The sequence below is a fragment of the Fundulus heteroclitus genome, chromosome 4 (genome assembly GCF_011125445.2).
Source record: "Fundulus heteroclitus isolate FHET01 chromosome 4, MU-UCD_Fhet_4.1, whole genome shotgun sequence".
NCBI lineage: Eukaryota > Metazoa > Chordata > Actinopteri > Cyprinodontiformes > Fundulidae > Fundulus > Fundulus heteroclitus.
The window spans coordinates 8,800,713-8,825,332 of NC_046364.1; the positions used below are offsets into that span (position 1 = coordinate 8,800,713).

A 24,620-nucleotide genomic window follows, 5' to 3' on the forward strand; every position below is an offset into this window, starting at 1 on the left:
TAGCACATAGAATATTTTTGCCAATGGCTAGACAGGTTTTATATTCGATCAGCAGGGGTTTTGGCCTTGAAACTATCACAATAATGCCCAGTCTCTTTCTTACTGCTGAATAAGGAAAACTGACCTTAACAAAGGCAAGTTATGTTTGCAGTGCTTAAGATATTGTTCTAGGTACTTCTCTGACCTTCAATAGTCATCAATGCACTTTGGGGATAATTTTGGCAAGCTCACCATTGTGTTGAAGGTTCACTGTAGTTCATTTTCCTATATGTGAATCATGACTCATTATGTAGTTTACTGGTTTACTAAAGCCTTAGAAATGAAACTGTAACCACTTTTAGACTCTGATGGATGTCAGTGACTTTGATTCTTATCAGGCAAAATGTTTTTTGAGACCTTAAGGCCTAATTTGTTTCCAGACAGGTTCTAGTTTAGTTGGGGTTTTCTGAAATCCTGCCAGATTACAATTTCATTACTGCTAGTTATCAGGCTAGAGCAACGGTCTGCAACCTGTGGCTCTTTGGACCTTCCACTGTGGCTTTAAATAACTTTGGCCAAAATGACAAAGAACCAACTAATGTTTATATATATATATATATATATATATATATATATATATATATATATATATATATATATATATATCTAAAATCGACATAAAGGTAGGTTTTAGCAGGTTTTCAATTTTATTTATTTTTTCATAGAATGGTTGCATTGAATTTCCACAGGGGAATGACAATAAAAGTACCAGCAATACAATTTTTCTATTAAAAAATATCAAAACCCTCCTGCGACCTGCATATACAATTTTATTTTATTTAGCTGCTCTTCCTTTTTAATCACACTTTTACTTTCATAGATTTAAAATAATAAATGCATTAAAACATGTTTATATTACATAACGTTAATGTGAGCTCCGACTCTTCTAGTTCAAAGGTCAGTACAGGTAGCCCTTCGTGTGACACAGTAGCAATGAAGTTGCTCTCAGCTTCTAAAATGTTTAAAGGCTGCAGACCCTGCTCTGGGCAAGAGGAACTCAAGTCAGTATTCCAAAAAATGCGAACATTTATCCTCTTTTGGGAGGATTTAGTTCGGCTGGTTTTAGGACATTTTCGTCTCCCTTAATAAGCAAAATCATAATTTCAAAACAGCATTTTATATTTTATTCTTATTATCTTGGATATTGGCATGTGTTGGATTCTTTTACACAGGCATTATTCTGACGTTTCAACCAGCTTGCTGCTCCCTGGCTTTACTGTATTTGTTTTCATTCGGGAGTTCTGGCCAATCCCAGTTCGGTGTGGGCGGGGCCTCTGCCGCCTTCACTGCAGGCCACGCCTCTATGTTCGAGGAACAGCGCTTCATACATCCACTGTTGTTAGCGACGTAGCCGCTACATTTCCCCCATTTACATTTGCCGACGCTTCTCAAAACTTTGGTTTTCACCACCGCTCCGATAAATGCTGGAGTAGCAGGTTGCCGGTCGGGATCCATTACACCGGAGTGCAAAGTTGCAGTTGCTGGCAGCCGATTTAGGTGAGTTAATTCATGTTAGCCGAGAGCTACTGTAGTAATGGGGTTTGGTTGTTGTGCTAAGGCAGCCAGCAGCGACATAACCTTGCCGAAAAGCCGTAAATATGAAGCAAACGCGAGTCGCTTTTCGGTCCTGGTGGGAACGTGTTGCTGTTTTTTATTCCACGTTAAAACGGAAGATTTCAGTACCGGCTGCGTTAGCCTGCAGCGCCGAGAACTTACTGAAGCTAGTCGCCAATGAGGCTAGCAACGTGAATTAGCTGACAGGCTAATGTTAAGCAGGCTGACCTGATGTATTTTGCTTGTTAGCTGGTTGTTGCCGTCCTAATTTCACCGCCTAAGTCAGTTTTGTTAAGAGACTGTTGTCGCCGAAAGACACTCGGTTTGTTTTTGGGAACTTTTTCACCCAACTTAACGCAAATTTGAACGTGTATGCGACGTTCAGAAGCGCAAGCGCTAGCTTGTTAGCTCGCTAACGGTCTTCGTAAGCTAACTCTACCTAATGTTAGCTAAATAAACGACTAACAGTGCAACTTTATTCGGGCGCCGTGGTGTACTTGTTGCGAAAACGGATAATTAAAGCGATCGATTTGTATGTTAGCATCGTCAGCCGTAATCGCCCGTTTTCTTCCATGTCTTCTGCCCAGCAGAGGGTAATGTCAGTAAAGCTCATAAGATGTCTGAGTAAAGTGCTATTTCAGTGAAAACCCGGCTGTGACAAACCACCACTTTGCTGGTTCTGCCTCGCAGCTAACTTATAAACACCGTCGTAACCTGCTTGGCACACAAACCAAAGCGGACGAGAGTCAACGTCAGCCGTCAGACCAGCGAAAGCGGTCATCTTGCCGAAAACGGATAGCTTCGGCGTTTAGCGCGGAGGGGGAGGGGAGGAGAGAGAGAGAGGGCTGCAGCAAGCGGCGGAGCCAGCGAAAATGGTGGCGTAAATCGGATGAATGTTCGGGGGTTTTCCGCTTGCGCTAATGCACCAGTGCCGCAGCCTTTCGCCGTCTGGCGTGTTTGCTTCTCGTTTCGAAGAAGAAAAACCGAGGCTAACAGTGCGAAAGACGCACAATGTGCGACTGAAACCTGTGCGCTCAGCCACCGTGTTCCTCCCCACCGATGGCGTGTAGGGCAGTGAGGCACAAAGACTAGCCTCCTCTGGCTAAACCCGGTGACGTCTATTTAGGGACCGTCAGTAAATTACTTCACTTTGCGTGAACTGTCCTGACAGCCGCTGGATACGTTGTACAATTATCAGAGCAGCTTTGCTGTTTTGTTTAAATAACATTAAAATTGCAGCACATTTATTCTGATAATTTAAAACACGACGGAAGGGCTGAATTGCTACGGTAAAATAAAATAAAATAGGGTATGTCGGTAGGTGGTGTCTCTGGTGTTGTATTACTCTGGATGGGGGTCGTGTGCAGCCACCCAGTCTTAAAATTAATCTCCCAGCAAATATTGAACTAAACAGCAAAAATGTAATGTAAGTAAAGGGTATGTTTGCAGCTTTTACAAGTATCATAGCAAACTTTTTTTTTAAAATAGTTGTGTATCGAAGCAAAACCTCATCTGAAATCGCATTAAAAGGTATTAAATGTAAATTATACCAAGATCACCTGTTAAGGTTGAATTGAAGACGGCTTGAGTAAAGCTTTAATTTATTTTCCCCACTTTACATTAAAACTGGCAAATAGGTGTGACCCCCTAAAAGTACAAAAACAACTTCTTTTTCTTTTTTTTCTTTTCCATACTATCATAATGTATTTCCTTAAATATTACCATGAAACGTTCACTATCTGAATACCCAGTTTTTATTTAGTGGTTATTAATTACGTCAACAGTAACGCACTTTTAGTGAAGTGTGTGTGTGTATATATAGTCATATTTAAGAAATTACATTATCATTGAACAGTTAATTAATTTCAATAAATAAATGCAATTACATAATACAGATTAAATACTTATGCTTTTATTTCTGTTAAAATGATTTTATGCTTACAGTTAATGCGAACATTACATTTAAGATTAGAATAATACATCGAACCAATAAACAACATTTTGGGCATGGCTAACACATTTAACATCAGCCTAAATGTTATGATCAAAAGGTACTCTTAATCTACCAAATGAGATTCTTCAGAATGCATATTCTAATTAATTGAGTATGACTGTATTGTCACCGTTTTAAAAACTGCAACAGGGCTTTCTGCCTTGAGACAAAACATGTCTTAGGGCAAATCAAACATGGTTTTGTCGTACAAAAACTCCAGTGCTGCGGGGTATGTTTATGTTGTCATCACATCTTCTCAAAACTTAAACCCACAATATCAAATGCACGGTTGCTATTGGGTCGAGGAGGGGGGCACAACCAATTAGAAAATTACGAGATCCCACCGACAGCTGCAGATTTTTACTATAAGTGGGTTTTCTATGTCTGACTGCATGTTAATTAAAAATCAGGGCTTCAGTTGGTTGATATTCTTGTATAGTTTTTTTTTTTTAATCCCTTGATCTCTACTAACTTTTTATTTTATTTTGGGTTAGCGGTTAGTTAATTTTTGAGCATAATTGCCTTTCACTAGTAAACTTAAGTGTGCAGGCTAAAATAGCTGCTTCTTCTGTGTCCTAAGCGATCTGATGGTGGGTTTGTGGATCTGGTCCACGGCGTCACACACAGTCGCTGAATGAGAGCTAACGCTATACGATAGGGAATACATCATTGTCATTTAATTGATTAATGTTGCAATGATGCTATCTGTTACAATTATCTGACACTTTTCTTACTTTTCAGCAGTTCTCATGATCTACCCACAACTCTTGGTGTTTAATTTTTGGTCGTTAAAATTTACGTCAACTCTGACTATCAAGGGGAGTGAATATCCATACAACTGCTGATAAACACCATTGTCATTTGAAGGGTGCATGCATGGTACTTTGTTGCATATTATAAATACAGAAGCATTGCATCCAAACAGAATCTATAAGAATCCAAAAGTCTTTTGATATGATTACTATTCTGTGTATTGTGCAGTTCTGCTTGGTAGGAGCTACCTCTTCTGTGAATCATTGCCAACGGGAAATCAATAAGTACCTTTTTTTGTTTTTTATTTTTTTTTTAGCTCTGTTGAGTATGTGTACACCATGAAGAGACGCGCAGAAGACCCGGAACCGATTTTTGTGCAACAGCAACCACGCCGTCCTCTAGTTCAAGCTATAGGAGAAGGCTTCCAGCAGCGGGCCCTAGTCACGGCCCCACCTGTTGTTGAGGCCGCTGCAGACAACATGCAGCCCTCAACTGGCATCCAGTACTCTCTCCCTCAGGCCTACCAGGTACGATGCAAGGCAGATATAATTCACACCGCAATTCAGCTTTAACACCTTTTGGAAACATAATGTTCTTGACTAGTCAAAGACTAATTGAAACCAGCTTTTTATGTGCAATGGATGTTTTAGTATATCCTTGGATACTAAGATTGTGCTATATTTGTTTTTAAAAAGGTGCCTACGATGCCTCAAAGCACAACCGGACATGGACACAACAGTACCACGCCTCATATTGGTCCTCATGCTCACAGCCTTGCTGTCCAGTCACAGGGGCCTGCTGTGGTCCCAGGCCATGTCCATCCGCCTACACCCATAGCTTCAGTTCAAGGACAGCAGCAGCAGTTCCAGCGACTAAAGGTTTGGACTTCCAAATGCTTTGGCTAAAGATGGCTCAGTGAAGATGATTTATTATATCCAGTTGTAATGTGTCTGCACAAACATGCCCATGATCTCAGTTTATTTTTTTTGTACTCTGTAGGTTGAAGATGCCCTGTCCTATCTGGATCAAGTGAAACTGCAGTTTGGGAATCAGCCTCAAGTTTATAATGATTTTCTCGACATTATGAAAGAGTTTAAATCCCAGAGGTCAGTTCTGTTTTCAATGGTTGATTCCATACATACAAAAAAAAATGCTTATTTGTTTCAAGCACTTAAACTCAGAGTAGATTTGTTCAGGAAGTTTAAAGTCTAATAAAACCCCAGAAATTACCGGTTTCATTCATTATCTGAGGGCAAAAATCAAAGTATTATCGCTTGTAATTTTGTACCGACGTGCATGATTTGATCCTGTCTGTGCTTTTCATGGGCATCGCCATCTTGGCATCCTGTCACTCAAATCACAGAAGAATACTCGTAATAGCGACGTAGCAGCCGCACCAGGCCGCAGAGTATAAACCACTGAGCTATATTATACACTGGAGTGCCAATCGCCCGCTGTTAAAACGAGTCGCTTTGAAGCCACCAGCCGCCATATTGGTACTCCTTATTTCCCCCCAGTAACCAGAGAATATGTGCGCTACAGCATCGAATAACGAGGATTTTCTCATGTTCAGGGGGGGCTTAAGACTTTTAAAATGTCAAATGCCATATACTTTTATGTTATGTTCTAAAACTATCAAGTACTGAGAAAGTCATGTGCTGTAATATTTTGCATTTTATGTATTTAAAAAAAAAAATTATATATAACATTTATAAATATATAAATAACAATGTTCAAAAACATATATTTACATATATGTATACATACACACACACACATATATATATATATATATATATATATATATATATATATATATATATATATATATATATATATATATATATATATATATATATAATATGAATAACATGTAAAATAGTTGATAGTACTTGATAGTGTTAGTACATCCACTGACTGTAGAATTACATGTGAAACGTTTTCACACTGCCAGAAAACTGCTTGTTGTTGCAACCAAATCCTATGGGATTCTGTGAGAGTAGGGAGTAGCAAGATGGCGGCCAGTGACTTTAGTTTTTCGGCAAAATCAGCACTCCAGTGTATTATATAGCTCAGTGGAATAAACAAGCAGTAGATCCAAGGCAATTGTCCCCATCTTCTAACTATAGACTGCTTGTTCTGCCCTGACAGAAGGTGGACATTGAACATATGATATTCAATGTCATTTGAAGACATTTCTGCCATTTTGCACACAGACTCCACTGACCTTGTGAAAAATGTTGACTGGCTGACAGCTTGCAGTACGTCACTCCTGGGCTTCCGGTTCAGTTAACAATGGCCGCGCTTGAGTTTGAGGATTGCTTATGGTCTGCTATCACAAATGTTTTGGGGCGGGGTTAATGTGTAGCATGTGTCAATTATGAATGCACCAATGTGTTATAACTGAAAATACAGCCATTATACTAGAACATGGTTGTTTTCTTTTGTTTGACTTTAAGGTAGTTCAGCTGCTAATGTGATATCGTGGCTTCTGTTTCTACAGCATAGACACTCCTGGAGTCATCAACCGTGTATCGCAGCTCTTTAAGGGCCACCCAGACCTTATTATGGGTTTTAACACTTTCCTGCCACCCGGTTATAAGATCGAGGTTCAAACCAACGATCTGGTCAACGTAACCACACCTGGTCAGATACACTACATTACTCCTCAAGGTATATCTGTACAAAACATCCCAGTAACTGCAGCATCCAGTCAGCCACCAAGCCAGCACCAGCATCAGAGTCTCCCGCTGACCGGCCTGCACACCACCGCCACCACGACCACCCCCACCCCCACCCCGACGATCGCCGCTCAGCCTGCTTTAAGCAAAGCCAGCAAGGTAGAATATCTATTCGCCTATCCATTGATTGTAGAAGTTTGTGGTTTGGTTTTTTGTAAAATGTTTTTACATCGTTACCGTCCGCAGCTTATTCAGTCTCCGGCCCACACGCCCACCAGCCAGCCGAATCCGTCCATCCCATCGTATGCGTCGCCGCGTTCTCCTTCAGTGCAGCCCCACACTCCTGTCAGCAGCACACCATCCAGTGGACCACCTCTCCAGAACAACCAACCAGTGGAGTTTAACCACGCCATAAATTACGTCAACAAGATTAAGAACCGCTTCCAGGGCCAGCCAGACATCTATAAAGCCTTCCTGGAAATCCTGCACACGTACCAGGTGAAAAATCTAAAATTGTAACATTTAAAATTTTTTTAGGTCTATAAGGGGGGAATAAAATTCACTCATATTGTCTTTCAATTTATAAATATTTTAGAAAGAACAGCGGAATGCTAAAGAGGCTGGTGGTAATTACACGCCAGCTCTGACTGAACAGGAAGTCTACACTCAAGTGGCCAGACTTTTTAAGAACCAGGAGGACCTGCTGTCAGAATTTGGACAGTTCCTGCCGGATGCCAACAGCTCAATGGTGAGTCTCTGAACGCAGCCCCAACGTGGTTATACAAAACTAACCTGGTCAGTGTTTTACATTAAAATGAAGGGTTTAATCTGGTCTGTGACAGAGCTTGTAATTAAAATGACTTGTATGTCAAATCAACTTTCACCATTTAAATATATAGATAATTTTTTTTTCACCTTTACCAGGTATTCTCATTAAAATCCAAGATCTAATTTTTAAGACAGACCTGTTTTGTCAAAACTAAACGACAACAAAAAACAATTTTAATACAGTGGTTGTATTACTGAGGAACTTTCCCTGCGTGGCAAATGCACAAGACAAAAAAAAAAGTTAAATGCTGCCTGATGCTACGTGCTATGCTAACACTACAAGCTAATATTACTACACTGATATTGATATTTGAGAGCAACATGTTCTCTAAAGCTTCTGTATCTGCAGCATTAAAGTAGTAAACCTACTGGATGACATTATTAGCTAAAGCCGGCTGTTGTCGATTTTTCCTGAAGTTTCCCCAAGTCCCTTTTTCTCCCAGTGAGATCTATTTTTTTCTCTTTTCTTATTTTAAACCTCCTTTTTCTGAATACATAATGTATTAGGTATAATAAAAAGTGTTTCTGAACAGAATTACCAGCTATAGCTTTAAATATTAGCCTCACAGCCCAACAACTGAGTTAGGCTTAGCTGTGAAGCCGGCCTCATGTTTGTTGTCAATTGAAAACTTAATGTTATTTGAAAAATGCTACATTTAACTCACTAAAAGTTGCTTCAAGCTTATCTCTGAATCATAGTATTTCTGTGGGTCAAAAACACAGATTTCTATTAAAATACATCCATAATGAGGACGTTAAGTTGAACATTTATGCCTGTTGCTCGTTCCATTTCCACCGGTTAACAAATAGTTTTGCTATTTGTTGCAGATTGCATAGTCTCTAAACATGCTTCTGAAAATTCAGAGGCTTTTATTGGACATTTTATCTGTATAGTTCCAGTGTTTGGGTGCACATTTATGTTAATAACATTTTGTTTATTTCCTATTCTGTTCCTATCATTGACATAAAGATGCATGTTGATTTCTGTTGTTCTTTGCGTCGTCTGTTTTCTGATCTGATCATGAAACTTACTGTCTTGTGTAGCTGCTGGGGAAGAGTCCACCAGACAGAGCCGAGTCGGTCCATAACGATCACGGCCCCACAGTGAAGAGGCCCTCGCTGAACAACAAACAGAGACTGAATCAAAATGGTCTGCCAATCAGGAGACCTGCTGGGGTTGGATCCACGCCGCCTTTCAAGGTACACAAAGACATTTTCCTGTCTTTGTTGCTCGTCTCCTCGCCTTTATGTAGACATAGAAGATACAGGCAGAACACTCTGTTTTGTAGTAAATGTAGTTATTGATTTCTGTCTAAGCCTGTAAATGGTAAGTTTGCAATAGTTCTACCTGAAAATAAAACTCCAATCATGAACAATGTTTGAACCTTTGCAGAAAAAGGTCATCGGAAAGGGCCACGGCGTGGCTGAAGTTGGGAAGCTCAGTACAAGCACTGAAACTATGTTCTTTGAGAAGGTCAGCTTTATTAGATTTAGGACTAGTGCAAAGTACATTTTTAATAACATGTTTATGATAGACAGAACCTATTTGAAATCCACTTTGCTCTGCCTAAACAGGTGAAGAAGGCTCTGCGGAGCTCAGAAGCATATGACAACTTCCTCCGATGTCTGCACATCTTCAACCAGGAAGTGATTTCTCGCACTGAGCTGGTCCAATTAGTTATCCCATTTCTTGGGTAAGTCTGGCACCTGTAGACATACGTCCATAACCATTAATATCCACGGTGACCTCATGCATATCCTTGTACTTTTGCAGAAAATTCCCAGAGCTTTTTACGTGGTTTAAAAACTTCTTGGGCTACCGTGAGTCTAGTCACGGGGAGCTGAGTCATGCAGAGAGTTTACCCAAGGAGCGTTCTACAGAGGGTATAGCCATGGAGATCGATTACGCTTCCTGCAAGAGGCTGGGGTCCAGCTACAGAGCACTGCCAAAGAGCTACCAGCAGCCAAAGTGCACAGGAAGAACACCGTTGTGCAGAGAGGTTAGAATGATTTGGTGCTTGGGAGGATGTGACTTAAATAAGTTGCATCACAGGACCAAGAAAAAGTATAAATAGTCCCTGTTTTTTTGTATCTTATATTTGAGTCATTGCTGTCAGAGAAGTTGGAAAATTAAACCTTTTATTTATGTATTTGTTTGTTTTTCTATTCCATGTGGAAAAAATTACAATTGACCAGTTTAAAGAAAAAAAAAACAGTGAATGAAATAATTTGATCGTTTTTGCAAATACTTTGTCTGGAAGTTTTACTCTGAATCGAATTCTAGGTTTTGAACGACACCTGGGTGTCGTTTCCATCGTGGTCGGAGGATTCCACGTTCGTGAGCTCCAAGAAGACTCAGTATGAGGAGCATATTTACAGATGTGAAGATGAGCGCTTTGAGGTGAGGAAGAGTCATCTTTAGCATTTCTGCCAATGCCAAAGACAGGAACTATGTCAAAGTGCGTCTCTTACCAACAACAAACCTCTGTATTTTATCGGGATTTGGTGTGATGGGCCAACACAAGGTAGCGCATTAGTATAAAGTAAAAAAAAAAAAATCAAAGCAGTATTGCAAAACCAAAGGATCTAAACAGGCATGTCTCATTATCAGTTTTGTTTAAATTTTTAATGACGCCGTCACTAAGGAAAATACCTTTCGGTGGAAGTCCAGTGATCTGTTGTCTCAGCGAACTTTAACTTTATCTGTTCAATTAAATGATTTGCCTGACGCCCTGAGGTGGTCACCTTGTGTTTTTAACCTTAATTCACATTCCTAAGGACTGCCTCAGTCTTTTAGAAAACACACGGACATTGAGTAGATGTCTGAATCCAGGCTTGAAAGTTGTTGTTTTTTTTCTTTGGAATTGGGGTACGTTCTCTTCCAGCATTGCCTCATCCACTAAAGAAAATTCATAGAAATACCACTTGGCAACAACCCTCATTCCAATTCTGAATATTATCGTCGTCTTTATTTGTCATTGCAACATACGTACCAGCGAATTGTGTCCTCTAGGGCTAAGGGTCTTGCTCAGGGACCCAGAGTGGCGGTCTGTGGGAATCAGGGTTATGTACTGTTAGTTTTTCTCAATAGGTAGCGCTTTGTTGGTAGGCAATACGTTGTATTGTGTCTGTCGCGTTTAATCACCTCAAACACTTAGGTTTGTAATTGTAGCTTGAGAAAGGGAAAAATGTCTGATGCCATGGGGACAACCTAATAGAGTAAAGGTAATTTCATTGTTTCTGTTTCCTTTGCAGCTGGACATCGTGCTGGAGAACAACCTTGCCACGATACGAGCTCTGGAGACGGTGCAAAGGAGGCTGTCTCGCATGTCGGCCGAGGAGCAGCTGCGCTTCAGGCTGGACAACACCATGGGCGGCTCCTCCGAGGTCATTCACCGTAAAGCCATTCAGCGGATATACGGAGAGAAAGCCCCCGACATCATCGACGGCCTCAAGAAAAACCCCGCTGTGTCTGTACCCATAGTTCTGAAAAGGTAAAGGTCTTGCGTTTGAATCCCCAGCCCCCCCCTCCAACATGCTGTCGTTTGGTGAATCCTGAGCTGTTCGTGTCTCACCACGTGTTCAGGTTAAAAATGAAGGAGGAGGAGTGGAAAGAAGCTCAGAGAGGGTTCAATAAAATCTGGCGGGAACAGAACGAGAAGTATTACCTGAAGTCGCTTGACCACCAAGGCATAAACTACAAGCAGAATGACACCAAAGTGCTTCGCTCAAAGTCTTTACTTAATGAAATTGAGATGTTATATGAAGACGTAAGTAATACAAAATTTTATTTTTCATCTGCATGGATGTTTTTTCTTTTTTTTTTTTGGATGGTCAGCTCTGTATATTGAAACTGTTTTTATACTTATACGTACATGATAAACTGATATATTTTGCATCCTTGTTTTTATTTTGTATCAAAATCTATTCACCCTGCTTTACGTTGCCTGTCTGTGTAAATCTGCGCATCATGAGAATGATTGTCATGGTGTCTCTGGGCTTATAACGGTGTTTCTAAATGGTTTGTAGATGTTCAAACCTACACTTGTAATTCTGAACCCGTGTGGTTTAGAAAAGAAAGAAAAAAAAAGTTCAAACTTTTATATCAAATTCTTGTTTTTAAATGTCAGACAACAGGTATATGTTGTAAAATGAGTGAATCTAGTAAAAGGAAAGCTTCAAGTGCATCTTTAAAAGTTGAAAATGAAGTGCTTCAAAGCCAATAAGGGAGAGTTTGTGTAGAATGAATATTTTAAAGCTATTGAGAGAAAGTGGATTTGTCAGTAATATTTTTCTTGTTGCATTTGACATGAATCAGAAACTCCAAAACTGACTCCCAGTTTTCTTCTTGTTCGTCCTGCAGCGCCAGGAGCGAGCCTCTGAGGAAACGGCTGCCCCGCCACCGAGCGGCCCTCACATGAATCTGACTTACGATGATAGCCAGATCCTGGAGGACGCCGCCAATCTCATCATCCATCACGTCAAACGACAAGTGGGCATTCAGAAAGAAGACAAGTTCAAGATCAAGCAGATAATCAACCACTTTATCCCCGACCTTCTGTTCGCACGCCGTGGCGAGCTCTCCGACCTGGAGGACGAGGAGGAGGAAGAGGAGGAGGAGGAGGAGGAAATGGAGACGAACCAGGACGGCCCCAAGAAGCACAACGGCCTGCCGGGCCGCAGCCCGTCCAAGTCCAAGCTCTTGTTCACGAACACGGCAGCTCAGAAACTGCGGGGCACAGACGACGCTTATAACCTGTTTTTGGTGAACAACTACTGGTATGTGTTTTTCCGCCTTCATCACATCCTCTGCTCTCGTCTGCTGCGGATCTACGGGCAGGCCGAGAAGCAGATCGAGGAGGACGCCCGCGAACGAGAGTGGGAGAGGGAGGTGCTGGGCCTGAAACGAGATAAGAATGAAAATCCAGCCATCCAGCTGAAGATGAAGGAGCCAAGTAAGTGCTAGTTACTGTACTCTGTGTCTTCAGTCTGTCTGGAAATGAATGTGTGGGTTAATGGCACCAGAACACTGCAATAATCACTCCATTGGATTTTCACCTGATATTTTACACATTTAGGTTATCAAACCAACAAATGGGAATAAACGCTTTGGCTCTGACAAAACTAAAAGCACAGGACCACAAAGTCAGGCTGACATTAAATGAGACATGTTCACATTTTAAAATAAAAAAAAAATAGGTAAAGAAAATGTGAGCTAACAAATTATCAAAGCGTGTCGATAGAAGGTGAAGTAATAAAATATTAATATGTAATATTTAGCTGGAAAAACCTTGGTCATAATCAGAAATACTTTAATAATCCCAGAGGGAAATTTTATTTATATATATAAAAAATTTACAGAATTTTTTTTTATTTATATATATATATTTTTTTTTACCCATGTGTGCGCATGCTTCCATTTGTTTCCCTTTGCTGCTGAAAAACTTTAATTTTCCACTTTGCGACAACAAAGGACATTTTTGTTCTTCTGTAGGAAGCAAAATTTCAAATGGTTTGTATTACTTACCTAATGATTTCATTCATGTGTAATTTTTCCCAATCTCTACCCAAATAACTCTGTGCCCGTGGTGTTCTCTGTCTGCAGTGGACGTTGATGTCGAAGACTACTACTCTGTGTTCCTGGAAATGGTGCGAAATCTTCTGGACGGGAACATGGAGCCGGCTCAGTACGAGGACTCCCTGAGGGAAATGTTTACGATCCACGCCTACATCGCCTTCACCATGGACAAACTGATCCAGAGCATTGTCCGGCAGGTCGGTGGACAGCATCACTGCTGTTTTCCATAAGTAGTTTGGATTGAGCTAAAGAAGGATTTTTACTTTTCCTAATCTCCAGTTGCATTTTTCTTGATGGAGATTTTTTAATTTTAAGCCCTTCAAAGTGTGCTTTTGTTGTTTTATTGCTTGTGTTTGGCTGAAGACTAAAACCACTGCATTTACAGCTCCAACACCTCGTTACCGATGACGTATGTATGCGTGTGACGGACATGTACCTGAGTGAAAGTGCCAAAAAAGCCACCGGGGGCACTGTTTCCACGCAGACGTCCAGAGCCTCTGCAGAGGGGGCCTACCAACGCAGAGCAGAGCAGCTCATGTCAGATGAAAACTGCTTCAAGGTATGAGAGCAGGAGATGTAAAAGGCTAACGTTTTACAGCAGTTCTAATTGGAGGCTAGCCACTGATTGCTTGTTTGTTTTTTGTTTTTTTGCACAGTTGATGTTCATGAAGAACCGAGAATCTGTGAGTCTGGCAGTCGAGCTGCTGGATACAGAAGAGGAGAACTCTGATGAGCCAGCAGATGCAGAAGTAAGAATCTAAATGATTTGCTTTTTGTTTTCACAGTTCCCATGCTACCCTTAAGGTTAAAAAAAATGCTATCTAACGGGATCAAAGCACTGAGCTATATAATACACTGGAGTGCTGATTTTGCCGAAAAATTGAAGTCACTGGCCGCCATCTTGCTCCTCCCTACTCTCACAGAATCCCATAGGATTGGTTTGTAACAACAAGCAGTTTTCTGGCTGAGTGAAAACGTTTCACAAGTAATTCTACAGTCAGTGGATGTACTAACACTATCAACTACTGGGAAATTAGGTGCTGAAATATTTTACATGTTATTCATATTAAATATATATGTATATATAAGTATATGTGTATATATATGTATACACATATGTAAATATATGTTTTTGTATATTGTTATTTATAAATGATATATATATATATATATATATATATATATATATATATATATATATATATATATATATATATATATATATATATATATATAAAAATATGAATAAAATGCAAAATATGAATAAAATGCTAAATATTTCAGCACATGACTTTCTCAGTACTTGATATTTTTAGAACATAACATAAATGTATATGGCATTTGACATTTTAAAAGTCTTAAGCTCCCCCTGAACATGAGAAAATCCTCGTTATTCGATGCTGTAGCGCACATATTCCTTAGTTACTGGGGGAAATAGGGAGTACAAATATGGCGGCTGGTGGCTTCAAAGCGACTCGTTCAAACAGACGGCGATTAGCACTCCAGTGTATTATATAGCTCAGTGGATCAAAGTAATGTTTTTTTTTTTTTAACTAGCAAATGGCTAAAGAATAAAAGAAAAAAAGTCACGTTTTTAGTTGTATCGACACTCTGCTCAGAACATTCACCCGTTAAACTTTGTTGAGATGTGAGCGCTGTGATCTGGTAGTAGTAATATTACTGATTAGTGCGTGCAAGCGCAGTTTGCAGATGTTTCTAGTTGACATTTATCATCACTGTACTGTGGTATGTTGATTCTGACTGAAGGAAGTTGTCTTTAAAGAGATCCAAACATATCTCTGCACACAGGAAAAAAAACAAAGGTTTTAATGTAATGTCTGAGTTCTTAATATCTAATATAAATAGATTTTTTTTTCTGTGGTTTTTGTTTAGTCCACAATACTCCAGAATTAAACGTGACATTCCTAATATTGTTTTTTTTTTGTGTGTCTCCCCTCATCACAGAAATGGTCTGACTACGTGAGCAGGTACCTGAACTCAGATTCTGCATCCCCGGAGCTACGTGAGCATTTGGCCCAGAAACCAGTTTTCCTCCCCAGGTGAGACTCCAGCCATGTCTCCCTCCTGTCTGTGCTCATCAGACCATGCTCTGAGGCTCTTGTCAGCCGAGTTGTTGCATCATTTCCAACACGTCAAACCAGCTGCCAAAAGCGACTCGTTACGAGGGATAAAAGCAAGGGGCAGACGTGCAGAGCTGTTTTTTTTTACAATCAAACAAAATGTGGACTTTGCGAGCTCTGCTTTTTTTATAGCAAGGGGACCTAATGGGTTGCAGGAGTGTAGAGTTTACCTGGCCGCCACAGTTGAGTGCTTAGAGTGATCGAACTTTGCTTTCACTTCTAAAAATGAACACTGCCTTTCATGGGAGTTTGCACTTTATTTGGTCATCTTTTTAGAAAGGAGAGAAAAAAAATGAAACCTACTTATTCATTTACTCAGTTTTATTTTTAACAGAAATCTTATTTATTATGAAGAAACCTTTTTAAATATTGTTTTGGCTTGACTGAGTTTAACGTTTTTACTTTTAAATTAGAGCAGCAGTGGGTTGGGAGAGGCATCGTTAAGAGGTCGGTGGCTGATTTCCTGACTTTCACAACAAGCCACCCAAACTAAATGCCTTCGGTTTTTTGTTTTATAGTCTTTTCTTTTAACCTGGAGACCAAGCTCTTACGTTTACTAACTTGGCTTAAATCTAAGACCCGGGGATAAGGGAGGTCATGCTCTTTTTTTTTTTTTTGGATCTTGTCATACCCTTTGTGATTGTGTACTGATCAAAGTATTGTAAGTGACTTGTCCATATAATGAGCTCTGTTGGTGTAAACTGCATTCCCCAGTTGCAGCTTTTGGGAATATTTTTTTCTTCTTTGTCAAAAAAAAAAAAATGCTTAAAGTAATCTTTTATTTTGTTTTGTAGAAAAAAAAATGTTGGTAAAGCAAATGATTTCCAAAACTTGTATAGAAAAATAGGGATTGTTAATAAAATGGATGTGTAAATTATTTGTTCATAATTGTTTTTTTTTTTTCCCCCTGACACCGTGGAGTTGTGCTAGAAAGATGTAATGGTGAATGTTGCATTTGCTCGTGTTATTTTTCTGATGTTATTATTTTTAAGCACAAATGGTCACAATTTCTTTGTTTTTTTTTTTTTGTTTTTTGGTTTTTGGTTGTTATTTTTTCAACTCACTGGTTTTTGACTATGATTAATCATTGGGGCCATCTCTATATCTATATTATTATTATTTTTTTCCCCATTTCATCAAATGTGGGGGAGATTGGTAGCATATCTGGTCAAAGAAATAAAAGTCATTACATGAATTCTCCATGGCAGAGAAATTCCCAGAGTTCTGTTCCCATCGCCATGGTCATGTTACGCGTTTCATCGTTTGCACACAAGCATTCTCAGTACATATTTGAAATATCTATATATGTCAGGCAGCAGTTTTCTAGTGTTTCTCTGCAATGGTTTATTTTATAAATTGGCCTCACTGTTATGTCTTTTAAGTGGAGCCCTGAATGCAAAAAAAAATGCTTCACGGCTTCAGGCCTCACTCATCTATCCCCTCTGCGGTAAGTACACGTTTAAAACCTTGATTCCAGTGGGGTAAATAATTGCATTTGTTTTGCCTCCTGCACAAAAATTGGGATCAATCAATACTTGTTTAAGGAGTTTTTTTTTATTTATTTTTTGTTCTTTTAAATCTGAACAATGCTGCTCCTTTAGATCTACATTTCCCTCGAATGATTTGACTCCCTTAAAATTAAAGCTGATACTTGGTGAGTTGGAATGCATTGGTTGGAAAAAATGGTTTTCTCAAATTTGATTTTCTTTCTTATTTTTCTTTTTTTTTTGCCTGTATTGTGACTGTCTAGATTCTTGCTAAGAGACAATATAGAATAAAAACGATTTGAAGAATTTTACTGTTGATATTGATTTCAACGTATTTTGAGTCTATTCTTTTTCTTTTTTTCTTTTTTTTATATATATAATCCAAGTAATTTTTCTGTATTTTCATCTTAAGGAATTTGAGACGGATACGGAAATGCCAGAGAGGATGGGAGCAGCTGCAGCAGGAACGGATCACAAAAGGCTCCTCGGACAAGTTGCAGGACGGCAGCAGTGAGCTGAAGATGGAGTGCATGTTCAAACTGAACTCCTACAAGATGGTTTATGTCTGCAAGTCCGAGGACTACATGTACAGGCACACTGCTCTCTCAAGAGCTCATCAGGTGAGCACAGCCAGAGCTAAAAAACGTGGCGTCAGAGGAAAAACGTTATAATTTACCGTAGGCAGGTTAATGGAGTCCAGCGACCAATGAAGCTGCACGTTGCACAGTTTTCAGCTAAATTAAATATAATCGTCAATGTAATCTCTGTTTGCCACTCAGTTGATAAACGCCGGCGGGTCTTTTGGTAACAGGTGGTGCTTTTAGACTCCTTCGCTGTTTGTTAACAAAGATGGCTGCACGTGCAACACGCCAATCGAAGTATGGCGGCCATTGTAGCACAAGCTAAGAGATGGCAAAGCTTCAAAAGAACAACCGTGACAGATGGCAACTGGCCTCCAGATCTGTGTACGTTTAAGGAATAAAGCCAAAAATTCAGTGGCCTGAGATTTGCACGTACTTGATGGAAAAACCTGGTGTGTACGTTTCTAAAGCTGCCTGAGACCCTCCACAGCCAAAGACGAGGGCAGAAGACTACAGGCTGTGATTGATGGGCTGTGAAAGGCCAGGTTTAGGCAAAAAATATCTGTTGTGTCAAACGCAACAACTACGACCACTGCAGCTGTTCAAAAATCAGGAGGAAGCCAGCAGCAAGGTTCTGTAGGGAAAGCCAGAGAATCTGAAATGCCAAAAGTGCGTGAACACGATGAAGTAATGCGTATAATAGTAAGTAGTAGTAAAAATCTCTTGCATTTCTGTTATGTTGTGGACTTACTTGACTTGTGCTGGTGAAGATTCTCAGTCATCCAGGTCATGGTCATGTTTGCATGTTATCTAAGCCATTACAAGGCCTTTGTTTGGGCAGTAGTATAAAGCTTGGTACTCATCATTACTCTAGACCTTTTGAATTGAGAAAGCTTCCTGGAGAGGAAGCGAAACGTCTTCAACTAGGGAAAACAAGTCCAGTTGCTTTGTTTTTTACTTTTTTTGGACTTGACTTTTTTACATCGCCTATTTTTGCCTTCATTGATAGTTCTGCTTCAAAATGTTTTGTTTTTATGTAAAAAAAAAATTAAAATATATATAAAATATCCGGTAAACATTAATAAATCTCCAATAGTCATCCCTAATGTTGCCTATGGTTGCCATATTTAAGTATTTCTTTAATATATTGCGCTATACCTGTATTTATACTGTTGTAAAAGAAATTATGCTTAACTAACAGTTTCTTTAGCATTAAATTCAATGCTGTTTATAGTATAGAAAAGGGAACAGTTAGAAAATGCACCAACAAGCCTGAGGTATAAAAATGAAGTTTCTGGTGTTTTACTTGAAGTGTAACTCACCTCGATGTAAAGGCATAACCCTGAGCCAGACACATTTTGAAAAATGAAACCAAAGTGGGCGTTTCCAAGAGACATGGCTGAGTGGTGCAAGTTTCAAGCAGTGCTGCAGCAGTCGGGACAGGGAAAAGTGAGCTGCTGAAACATGGAGCGACCAGAGCGACATCTGGTGGTTTCTCTTTTTTTTTTTTTTCACAGAACTGTCTTTTGACCCAAACGCAGGGCTAAGGTGAGCAAAGCATGTACCGTTTGAACCAGTGAGAAAATACAACTGCAATAGCCTCCGTTGAACCCTAAGAGGGCAGCACTAAGACAGTTTTTAAGCCAAAAAATTGCAGAATAAAAAAAAAGTTCACACAAAAATGGCTCAGTAACATCTCTAGGCCCAAATTATGCAGTTTATCTGCACAAAAAGTGGATGTTAAACTTTAATATTCCTGTGCTGTGACCCCTGCGTTCTCTCCCATTAGCTGATTTTAGTCATGTGACAAATCATCAGCTCCACAGTGGGTTGTTGGTCTGAATAACCCAAAAAAAAAAAATTATGCTGGCAAGTGGCTACTGCATAATGTGACAAGAATGTAAGGGGACATCGTAGTGTTTCCGCCATACTCCAGCTGACATGTGGGCACCAAAGACGCGTGCATTTTAGATGGCATCCTTTGTCCAATCCGCCCGTTCGATAGCCTGAGGCCACAGCTGCCTCTGAAACGGTTGCTAGCCATTTGGTATGCAGTAGAACCAAGTCTGTCCTGACAATATCGCTTCGAACAACCGTACATGCAACAACCCGACGTTCTGATGCCGGCGGTGGTCATTGTTTAGCATTTCATTGGGTCCTGCTTAATTATATCTTTAAATAAAATGGCAGAGGCACGCCATCTGAGGCGGTTCTTTCTTTGCCACTATGTGTGTGCGGCTCCTTGATGACGTAGGCTGTAAAAACGGGCTTTAAATCTCACCTGAAACATGTGTGTTATACTCATTTGCAGCTAACTGGCATTTTGGAAGATGTCCTAGTGGTCACCACTGTAGCCTTTCAGCAAAGAGCTCCTTGGTTTGAATACAGACCTTGGGTCTTTTGTCATGTGGTGGACTTGCAACCTGTGTAGAGTATACCTTGCCTATCACCCCGTGACCACTAGCGATAGGCCCCATCCCTACTGGAAGGATAATGATGGATGGCTTTCTGCTGCCTTTTTTAGTTAGAAACTGGCTAAAGCATCTCCTCTAATTCAGTCATTTGTTAGAAAAACCTGAAAAGAATCACTTGTGATGCTTTGCTCTTTCAAGGACGTGTCTTGTTGTCTCTTCCTAAGTTAAACCTGAAGTATTTCCCTGAGCAGCATGCTTAAAGGCCTGTTTACACTACACTTTTTTTAACCGAGCCAAGACCAGTCCGAGCTCGGTAACCGAGATAACTCATGTGTGTAAATGGTCAGCAGACTGAACCAGACCGCGCTAAACATAAACGGACCGCGCTAACTGCAGACCAGTTCCTGAGCAGGTCTCGACCTGGTTTTATTTTTTGGCCCACATTTCTGATAAAGAGCGCATGAGCAGACCGCGTCATCCCCTTACAGTCAGCTGACTGTCTGCGTTTTTTCCGGCAGTCTGGCTGCACGTCCCGATTCACACTCCATTCAGACATTCATAATAATACTAGCTTCCTTACCGTGCCACACGGTTTCCAGAGATGAATCTGCTTAGCAGTGCAATGAACCTCAGCGTCTGTCATTGTTTCCTGCGTCTGTAAATCCTTATTAGACGTTTGTTTGTCTTATCCACTTCCCAAAAAGCCAACTTTCTCAAATAAATTCACCAATGGTTGCCTTCTTCCCCTGACTCTCCGCAAACACCGAAATATCACAATATCAAGCATAACATCCTGAATGTTACGGGCGCCGCTGTTTTGTTTTGCTGCTTCCGCCTTTAATCCCAGAGAGCGGTAGTACCGCAGATCGCCACTAGGAGGCGAGGAGCAACCAAGGAACCGAGATAAGCTTTGTGTGTAAACGGGTCGGCTTGTCTTGGATAACTGATCCAAGCTCGGACTGGTCTCGGTATGGCTCGGTTTTTAGGTGTAGTGTAAACGGGCCTTAAGGTCCAGTCTGTGTCGTGGCCAGCTGTCCACATGCATTGACTTTACTCTTCTTACAAGACGGATCTTAGCACACAAACATATCCTAGAGCAGTGGTCTCAAACTCAAATCCTCAAGGGCTTGGTGTTCTGCAACCTTTGGATGTGTCCTCTGCCCTACACACCTAATTGAAGTGGCTAAACTGCCTCACTAGCATGCAGTCCAGCTCCGCCTTAAAGGCCTCATCATGCTGAAGTGGGCTGGACAAAAGAACGCTTCGGCCAATGACCAAATGCTGCCAGAATGGGTCGTTTAGTAGTAAAATAGTACGGTCGAACCTTTTGACGCATGTCTTATTGCTGCCAGTGTGTGTGTTGGCTTTTAAGCGTCCTCGCTGCGATTGTTAATTAAGACTAGGGGTGATGTCACACAGTGTGTATCTTTTGTAGATTTCTCCTGTTAAGGAGTTTTCTAATTTTCCAAAACTAAACGACTTCAGTTAAACTGTGTTTAGGTTCCTGTATTAGCCAATAGTTCAGTTAATAAGCCTAATGCCAATCTCTGTGTATTCCCTCCTGAGTAAGTAGAACCTACCTTAACTTTTTAACAAACATTTCCTAATCCAGAATTTTCCATGACGGCGCTCGTATGAAAGCTCAAAGGTATTAAAAAAGCTACTATGGTTAAATCTGTCCCTGTTTAATCTAAGCAGCCTTAATCAGCAGCTGACATGCATCCGTCGCAAATACAGATTCGCTTTAAACGGCTTCTTACAGCTTTTCTAAACACCTCTAAACTTTTAAAAATAGTCAGCTTTGAGTCATCCCTTCATAAGATCTTCACCACTGAAGAGTTTTAGTTTCAGCTCCTCCTTCTTCTTGATGCTTAGCTATGATTCGTTCACTGATCAGATAAAAAAGGATGAGATTTTTAGTTACTGGCTGGATGAAGCAGAGAATCGGCAGATCCCAGTCAACCGTCGGTTTCTGTGTTACATCTCTACTTCCTAAGGGATCATTCCTGTACCTCGTCACTAATTTTCTCTTCTCCCGTCTGTGTTGTTTCAGTCCCACCAGCGGGTCAACACACGTCTGCACAGACGCTTTCACACCTGGGTGGACGGCTGGGCCCAGAAGCACGTGACGAGTGAAATGGCAGCCAACACTCACAAGTGGCTGATGGGAGACGCGAAAGAGGGCCTGTTGTCCTGCACCACCACCTGCAACCCCGAGGTCCTCCACTATCTCAACATTAACAAGTACAGAGTGCAGTACAGGACGCTGTAGTCGCAGCTGTTTGGGGTTAAACATCTTCACACAACAAACTGCCAGAGACGAATTTTCCAACCTTCTGAAACTAGACTCTGCTGCCAAAAGATATTGGGTGTATTTTTTTTTTTTTTTTTTTTTTAAATATACATTTTTTGCTCTTTTCTGATTTCTAGCTCAATACTTTTGCTGCAAATCCTGCAACAAATATATTGAAGAAAGGAAAAAAACCCTCCATCAGGGTGATGAAATGTTATCTAAGACCACAGGAAGCGGCTCTCACACGCTCATCCAGGCTATAGTGGAATTAAGACTTTCACCACCAAGACTGAACGGCCGAAGGATGAAAACATTCACGTTTTTAGGGACTTCCCTGTTACCTCTATTAAAATGGCTGTGAATGTTTTCAGTGGGTGGTGAAGGTAAAATAATGCACTATACATGCAGCAGAAACATTAGGATTCAACGTTTCTGGCAACCTGGTTGATAGACGCTTGGCTTTGGTACGATGCCGGCTCCGTGTCAAGATCATTAATTTATAATTGCCCAAAATGTTTTTGTAAATATCTTGTTTATAATTAGATTTTTTTTTTTTATCAGGTGTCATTGGTGTGTAGCATATGATAAAACGTATATCTATATATATATAGTGTCAACATTTAGCCAGAGGATGCAAAGACTTTTATCAAAAGAAGGCAAAGTTTTACCAGTTTTTTTACTAAAGGAAGTTATCTAGAGACTTTTTTTTTTTTAAATCTGCCGAACATCTTACCAAAGTGTTTGTTTAGTAAAAAAAAAAAAAAAAAAAAGATGTAAATATGGCTCATTTCTAAAATAATCTGGTCCCTTTTATGTGTATTTCTGTTGTCAGTTTTTAGGACAACACGCAGTTTTAAGATGATTGAATGTAGCCGAGCAGCGATTTCTCTTCCTCTGTAAAAAAACGTGAATATAAGCTTTTTTCTTGTAACTAAAACATTTACAGCCTGCGCTGGAGGCGCAGCGATATGTCAACGTTATCACTGATAAGCTGGACACAAGTTTATCTTTTTAATAGCGCGTCGACAACAGAAGTCTTACAGCAAACGGCGTCGTTGTGAATTGTGTACAGAGGATTAAAACAAAAGCAATAAGTTCCTGAGTCATAGTTTATTACAGCTAATTAGTATTTCATGCTGGAATACAAATGTGGATAAGAAATGCCCATAAAGGAGGGCATGAGCGCTACTTTTTATCGCCCTTGTTTCTTTTTGCCTTTTAATAAAATTGGAAATGTCCTCTTTTGATATTTTAGATAAAATTAGGTGGAAGAGAGAGAGAGAGAGAGAGAGAGAGATCCTTCATTTTTAATGCTGGAACGTGAGCCTCTCGCGTCAGACCTGTACATGTGAGCAACAGAACTTCCTTTAATTTCACACGTGAGTCGTTAACATAGGCAGACACGGAGGACGCCTCCTGACAGCGGCCTAAGGTCTGTTTTATCTCGAGGTCCGCTGAAGGCAGCAGTCAGTTTAAATAACCAGCTCCAGACAATCTCAAGATAGTTTAATACCTGGGTCTTTATTTTTCTATTTGCCGTGTTTGTTACAGAATAACACAGGAGGTCCCGCTGGAGCCGTTGTACATACAGAGACTGTTTGTACCTCGTTTAATGTGTCACTTCTCTTGACTTTTATGATGTTGTATATGAGTGTTAGTATGGTGTTTGGCATTAAAATATCCTTTGAGTAGACGGAAACTCTTTTGCCTTCGTTCTTTGGAAGTAATACTCGTCGTTTTGCATGTTAGCCACTTTATCTTAGAATAAGCGGGTTCTGCTGGCTCCTGGAGGGAGGAGCACTTTCTCCATGTGCATGCGTGGGTTCCTTCCAGGTACTCCCGCTCGCTCCTGCAGTCCACACATGTGCGTTGGCCGCCCTTATTCGCCCTAAGGAGAGTTGTTTTTCCACAGCCCTTAAAGGACACGTGCGTACAAAAAGGATGGACGGTTCTGCCTCAAACATACTGAGCGTTTTTATTTAGATCAGACCGGTTTAATCTGTCTGCAGCGCTTGGCTTGTAATTGTAAAGGGTTGGGCATACAAAAAAAAAAAAAATGCAATTCCACAAAATTATATACAATAAAAAAAATGTCTAAAATAATCTTCTATAATTGTAAGGTTACAAAAGAAAAAAATGCAGTTCACCACTAGGATTAAAGTGCTTTGCAAAAGTGTTCACACTCCTTGAACGTCTTCACATTTTGTCACATTACAGCCAGAAACCAGGATAACGCTGAATCCACGATAATGATCCATGGATGGCCAGAGACTGCTCG

General features: G+C 40.3%; 1 protein-coding gene across 1 annotated transcript; it reads left to right on the forward strand.

Moving 5' to 3' along the window:
* Positions 1-1,336: 1,336 nt before the first annotated feature.
* On the forward strand, positions 1,337-24,035 carry LOC105930167 (paired amphipathic helix protein Sin3a). Its single transcript, XM_036136007.1, has 21 exons — positions 1,337-1,536; positions 4,656-4,866; positions 5,035-5,217; positions 5,339-5,445; positions 6,843-7,179; positions 7,267-7,518; positions 7,616-7,768; positions 8,893-9,048; positions 9,242-9,322; positions 9,424-9,542; positions 9,623-9,848; positions 10,133-10,249; positions 11,104-11,342; positions 11,435-11,618; positions 12,212-12,803; positions 13,454-13,623; positions 13,812-13,985; positions 14,083-14,175; positions 15,392-15,486; positions 17,467-17,674; positions 22,103-24,035. The coding sequence occupies exons 2-21, from the start codon at positions 4,678-4,680 to the stop codon at positions 22,319-22,321; spliced, it is 3,894 nt and encodes a 1,297-aa protein (XP_035991900.1). The 5' UTR covers positions 1,337-1,536; positions 4,656-4,677; the 3' UTR covers positions 22,322-24,035.
* The last annotated feature ends 585 nt before the right edge of the window (positions 24,036-24,620 follow it).